The sequence below is a fragment of the Buceros rhinoceros genome, unplaced genomic scaffold (assembly GCF_000710305.1).
Source record: "Buceros rhinoceros silvestris isolate BGI_N320 unplaced genomic scaffold, ASM71030v1 scaffold15254, whole genome shotgun sequence".
Lineage (NCBI taxonomy): Eukaryota > Metazoa > Chordata > Aves > Bucerotiformes > Bucerotidae > Buceros > Buceros rhinoceros.
The window spans coordinates 20,944-27,647 of record NW_010408920.1 but is presented as its reverse complement, the minus strand read 5'-3'; the positions used below and the strand labels follow the sequence as shown (position 1 = coordinate 27,647).

The 6,704-nt window shown below is 45.0% G+C and overlaps 1 protein-coding gene across 1 annotated transcript in view; it reads left to right on the top strand.

Moving 5' to 3' along the window:
* Nucleotides 1-589: 589 nt before the first annotated feature.
* Nucleotides 590-6,704, top strand: part of RNF144B (ring finger protein 144B) — a 15,336-nt gene continuing 9,221 nt past the window's right edge. Inside the window, 1 exon segment of the mRNA XM_010135053.1 lies at nucleotides 590-679. Coding sequence (XP_010133355.1) covers nucleotides 599-679 — 81 coding nt within the window. The 5' untranslated portion in view covers nucleotides 590-598.

Below are 6,704 nucleotides of genomic sequence, written 5' to 3'. Positions count from 1 at the left end.
GCTGAATAGACTAGAGGCTCGTGATAAATCGAGGTGAACCATAGAATTTACCTGAGCTGTGGGAGGAGGTTGGGAACTGATGGCTGCACATCTTCTAGGGCAGATTATAACCTCTGAACCAGGTTATAAACCCCCTTCCCCTTTTATGCAGCTGAGAACAGGAGTCTCTGTCTTGTAAATGAGTCTCCTGCTGCTGGCTGAGAGGCTGAATTAAGAACACTGGAGGACAGACAAAAGAGGGAAGCCTGTTTAATTAGCATGAAAGATACTCCTTCCCCTGCAACCTCCAATCGCAGTTTAGCAGAGCGTAGGGGTTGTTAGCACCGAAAGGTCTGACTTGCTGACTTGGGTAAACGCAGTGCTTGCCGGATGGAGTCACGCATAGTTAATTGTTCTTTGTTGCATTCTTTCCAATGTAATGACTCGTAGCATTCATGCTTATAATAACTGATGTTTTCTGTGTGCTGGAGCTTCAGCACAGCCAGTTAAGGGAGTGGAGGTGGTGGCTGTGCAGCATCTCCAGCATCTGTGTGTTACCACCATGTGGGCTGTAACTTTTTTTCTTTTCTTCACTTGCTTCTAGTGCCTAAAACAGTACATGCAGCTGGCAATTCAAGAAGGCTGTGGTTCTCCTATCACATGTCCTGACATGAACCATGGAACCCTACAAGAAGCAGAGGTATCAACACTTTTTTCTTTCTCTTTTTTTTAAACCTAAACTCCCCAAACTTCTTTATCTACATAATAAATATGATCATACACATTTTCCTCCCTTTAATTACCTTCAATGAGTGTTGGCAAGAAGCCCAAGTGACAAGAGGAACTAGAAACAAGCAGATGTTTTTCAAGGGTTTTGCTCCTTTTTCCTTCCCTCTGTGCCTTGAGGAAAGGCTTACTTGGCACCCAGACAACCTCTGTATTACCCACGCAGGTGACTTAACCAGAATACCCTGTCTGTCAGGATTGCTGAGCCTCCACTGGCACTGTCAGTTAAATCAGATTTGATTCGACTGCAAATGCTGAAATTCTTGCTCCTCTCGTAACTCAAGAGCAAGAACTCAAACTGATGGTACGCAAGGCCATACTTTCTTTGTTTGTATTGTTTGTATTCTTATGTTTGTATTGGATTGCAGCAACCAATTTGAAGTCCAACAGAAACACACAAGGCTCCGAGGAGTTATATGGCAAGAAAGCTATCTGCACAGCATTGGGTGGAAGTAGGTCTTCAGAGATAGGAAAAGCATCTTCGTTCCCAAGGCGGATATGGCAGAGGTTGAGAGCTCAGAAGCTAAACAAGGCTTAGGCAGAGCTGTTTGCACATCTGACGTGCTCCATCTCCCACAGTAACTGGAAGGTTCAGTTTGAATGTTGGAAGCAGAGAAGCTGGAGGGAAAATATGCTCCTCAGACCTTCTTGCACCGCTTAGGACAACAGGATTGGAAGGAGCTGTAGGTGGTCCCTACCAGGCTGCCTGATGCCCTCCCAGCAATGCTCAAGCAGCCTCCTGCCTGACTTAGGGCTGGTGTTAAGTTTCTGAATTGGGCATAGCATCAAAACCCATGACGTGGGAAAGAGCTGCTGGCAGCGTGGCTGGAACCCTCGTATGTGCCAGCTGTTCCGTGCATCTAGAAGGTCACGGAAAACCGCCGGCAATCTGATGTTGCCCTGCAGCTATTCTTGCTTTTCTGCTTTGTGACCTAGAAGGCCACGAAAACCCGCCGGCAATCTGATGTTGCCCTGCAGCTATTCTTGCTTTTCTGCTTTGTGACCCAGGTGGGTTCCTGCTGGGCACAAGAACACAAACAGGAAAAAAACCAGGAATAAAAAGGTGTCTAAGGGATTTTGGCTGTTTTGTGCATTCTCTGTGCATTTGTTTGCAGGGACAAAATCAAGGAGAATCAGATCTCCATCCCTGAACTGAAGAAAAGCAGCTTATCTTCAGGGTTCTCTTGAGCCTTGTGTATACAGCCAACATAACTGTGGTAGAAGTATATAATCCCATTCAAATGTGATCAGTGACAGTGCAATTTCTCCAGAAAAAAATCAGGATCTTCTCTCCAGCCTACATTTGAAATGCTGTGCTTAGCTGATTCAGCGCCTGGGAGTTGCAGCTCTTTTGCAGGCACACGGTGGAGCTTTTCTTTGGCTGAATCCAGCTACTGTGGAATGAAACCAGCTGTTTCCCTTCCTTCTTTCTTCTGCGTGGATATGGAGAAGGTAGCAACCTCCCTCCCACCCATCGCATCAGACTGAAGGCAACTAGCCTTTATTGAAAATGCTTTTAGTAAAGAAACTTAACAAACGGTAGGAAGAATTTTGCTCTGTTGAGCTGCGGTTATGATGCTGTAGGAATTAGATATTTTGAGATGAGAGTTTCCCCTCAGTAAAGCAGGAGGACACTCCAGGGCATGCACTAATGGACCATTAGTTTAATCCTTGGGTGGTTTTGGGCTGAAGGCAAAATGACTGAAGACCTCAAATGTCCGTTAGTGTCCTGTGGATGAACGGATGTTCTGACACTCCCTTTTGGCAATGCACTTGAAACACAGACCTTCTGCTTGAAAAGCAAACCAGCCTGGTGAAAACAAACTGCTTGTGTATTTTCCCATTTTAAGGAAGAAGACCCCAAAATACATCAGGAGCAATAGAAAGAATAGATTGCCTTCATTAATAATCTGAAAGATTAGTGTGTAAATTACAGATATGTATGAACACTCCCTCCCTCTTCTCTTTTTCTTCTCTGGTATTTTTTCCCTGTGTTAGCATCAGAGTTTCAAAAAAGTGTATTTTTCATGGCATGTCCATTTTAGACTCTGCTGTGACTGACGTTTACCGGGTACCGTTACAGTTCAGAAGGAAAATAGCAGCTTAAACTGTCTTTGTCATGGATGTGGTGTCAAATTGGTTCCTGTACTTTGGTCCAAATTGTGTCTAATTACGTTAGCTAACACGCTTGTTTTGTTTGCTTTTTAAATGCCTCTTGCCCTTGCCTGCACAAGGGAGATGAGGTGAATTTAGGCATAATTCAACGTGAAGGGAAGGCCTTTTGTTGACTTCAGTGCATTTTGGATTGAGCTCTTTTCAGTAAGGAAAGTGAACTGTTAATATCAAAGCTTAAAAGTGAAAAGTCATTTGACCTAGAAAATTGCACTTTTCAGTACCTCAGAAATATGTTTTCTGAAACCTCTGTTGTTTTTTTACTTTGACAAAATCTACTTGAAACTGGTACATTCCCCAGCACTTTTTTGGGGGGGGGCAAGTAGTGCATTCAGACAGGAGGAATAGTTCCGCTGAAGTGCTTGAAATCAAGTGCAATCCTAGGTCATATCTTGACCTGTTACATCGAGATGCTGCTTGTAGTATATCTGGTTCTAAGTGGAAATAAATGGGTGTTGGTGGTGGGAAGGTGATGGTTTTGGCTGCAGACTCTGTTTCAAATAGCTGGTTGTACCCGCAAGAAAGGAAAGTTTAAAAGCAATCTCATTAAACAAGATATTTGTCCTCTCAAGCTCTAATAGTACAATAAACAAAGATTTGGATTCCTTCCTGGAAGCAGAAGGTAGAAGGAACATCTTCTGTTAATGCAGTTCCTTTTAACCATGCAGACTTCTTCTGTCTAGACTATTCCTGTGTCTCTTGGGAATTCGCTCCGTGGATTTAACTGAACCAGTTAACATCCCCAGTTGAAACACAGAGTAGTTGATAACGGTTTGAAAAGCTTCAACTTGGTGCAAATCCCATCACCAGTGTAAGCTGTGAGTCAGGGTAAGTCTCAACTGCATACAGGGATTTGTCGTGCAGTACTCACTAGGGTGGTGTCGAGGGGATTGTGCTTCGTTCGCTATTTCTGATTCCTGTATTGTTTTGAGGCTTGTAACGTTGATGCCAGTGAATCACGGATACATAATCTGATTGGGATTAAAAAGGAGATACTGGTTTGGGCTCTCCTTTTTCCTCTTAAATTTGACAGGGAGAATTATCCCTCTGCGAGCAGTGCAGATTCTGCTTGATGTCCCTCCAAATGTGTAAATCCATGATCTGCACCGGTGCTGACCTGAACGAGGGTTGTTAGCGCTTGTACAATGATGCAGAAACAGGAGAGTGACCCAGATCTTGGAATTCGTGATTGCCTTATATTCCATACATAGATGAACAAAAATCCCATTGGGAGTCCGTTTAAAATACCAGTTTTATTTTTAATTTGGAAATCAGTTTACATTTTGCTGGGGGAGATTGAAACGGTAGAGTGAAGAAGAATGTGAGAAGGTGTTGCAGGCCAACCTATCTTTTTCAGGGTCAAAGTAAAAGTTTTTATTCTTCTTCTTTACTTGTTTTTAAATAAATCCAAGGGGAGCAAATGAGAGAGACTTAATTTTGGTTTTATTTGTCACTAAATAAGAGAAGAGCTCCTTAATGGAAAAATGAATAATTTAGTATTTCATGATGACTCTAGTGAGCATGGTGGCTGATAAAGGTGTGGGTGTGATTTCTAATAATGAAGAGGTTGATCTACATACCCCTTTCAAAAGCAAACCACAGCCCAAGTTAACACTATTTTGCACTCCTTGCAAAACTGGACAGTGCCTCTGTGAGAGGGACTTCCGCAGAGGTGGGCAGAGCAACCCTTTGCAAGCAGCCGTTGCTGCTGCTGGTGCAGGATCTGCCCTTGCTGCATATCTGCTAAAGTGAGAAAGGGAGAAGCACTTGTGCTGGGGAACCACCCTCCCTCAGCATTATCGGGGTTTGATTCATATGGGTGTGGAAAGAAGTAAAATCTGTTCAGTTTTCTTGATCACCTCCTTGCATCTCCTTTGACAGCTCGAGAATAGGTGGAGTAGTGATTTTCCCTTTCCACTGTGGTAGCCAGTGTTTAAAAACAGGGGAGTTGTTCTTCCTTGGCTCCTGGTTCCTGCGCTGCCTGGGTTGCAGGGAACAGTCTGTCCCTGTGTAAACCAAACCCAGTTATTTCAAACCCTTCCATTTTCCTTCCTTTGCTCCTTCGCCTCATGTAGTAACAGCACTCCTGGTCTTTGTGTTGTATGGGCAACCTTTTGGACGCTTGCCAAGGGCCCAGCTGGAGCCTTTTGTGGCAGTGAGCCTTCGAAATCCTGCTTATTTTCCATGGATATTATTACTTCAGGTGGAAGCTGCTGTTCTTAGCGAGAGCTGTTACGTATTCATGTGCTCTATAACGAGTATTTTAACTGCAGGCATTGCTTACAGGGTTTAGAATCACAAAATCACAGACTGGTTTGGGTTGGAAGGGACCTTCAAAGGTCCAGCCCCCTGCAGGGAGCAGGGACATCTGCAACTAGAGCGGGTTGCCCAGAGCCCCAGGGTCCAATCTGACCTGGAATGGTTCCAGGGATGGGGCTTCTCCCACCTCTCTGGGCAATCTGGGCCAGTGTCTCACCACCCTTACTGTAAAAAATTTCTTCCCTCTAGTCTGAATCTCCCTCTTTTAGTTTAACCCATCACCTCTTGTCCTGTCAAAACAGGCCCTACTAAAAAAGTCTGTCCCCATCTTTCTTTTAGTACCCTTTGAGCACTGACAGGCTGCACTAAGGTCTCCCTGGAGCCTTCTCCTCTCCAGGCTGAACACCCCCAACTCTCAGCCTGTCCTCATAGGAGAGGGGCTCCAGCCCCCTGATCATTGGTGTGGCGTTTTCTGGGCTCTTTCCAACAGGTCCATGTTTCTGACATGCTCAGTAGTCTTTCTCTTTTGGTCCTTTGTCATCTGCTGGGTTGCGGATGCTTCCTCCCTGGGTCTCCATCCTCTCTGTCCAGGCCAGAGGTGTGTGCAGTTGTGTGTTTGGGATGGACTCCTGGGTGGGGCTGTTAAAGTTATGTAAAGATGAACATTTAGATTCTGATGCCAAGTAGGAGGAGATAAACACCTAATGCCTTTCCAGTGCTTAAAGCTGTCCTTCTCAATTAAATGTAAATGAGATTAAAGGTTCACTGAGGAAAGGACTTGATGTTTTTGGAGCGACCTGGCAGATTTCTTTCTTCAGTTGAGTTTGCACATACAGCTTTCATACAGCCCTGAAGTCAGGCAGCAGCAGATTGTGCATTCTTTTCCTCATGCCTGAAGATACTAAATCTGTAGGAGTCTTCAGCTCAGCACCTCTCAGGTTCACCTCCGTGTGGGTGCTGTCAGGAGCAGGTCTTTCACAGCCTGAAGCAGTTGGTGGCAGAGGTGACGGGCTGTGTGCAGGGATGGGGCTGCTGAGCTGTGAAGGGGATACGTAGGAAGAAGAGCAGAGCTGGGTGAATCCAGTGGGGAAGGCTGGTAAGATCAGGGTTTCAGCAGGGGAAAAGGAAGCTTTCAGCACTGACTCTGCTGCAATAAACCTCCCGACTCTGCTCCCACTGTAATTAAAACGGTCAGTTTTTAGTACATGGGAAATTCTGGGCTCAGTAGAACTGCCCTTGGAAAACTGTTTGTTGAAAGCAAAAGCAAGCACAGAAGGACCCCAGACGACTCAACAATTCACTCAAGTGGCTCTTACAGCATCGAGACTCACTGTTTTAATTTAGCCGTAATGAAGGAAAATTTAAAGTAGCTGGTGCTGCTCACCCAGCTAGAGGAAAGCAGATGACTCTTACTGTTTTCCAGACTCTGCTGGGATTCGAAGCTGCCCTGTGGGCAATGCTGAAGTGATGAGTCTTGTGGGTTTTACATAGCTTTGTCACTTGGCTTC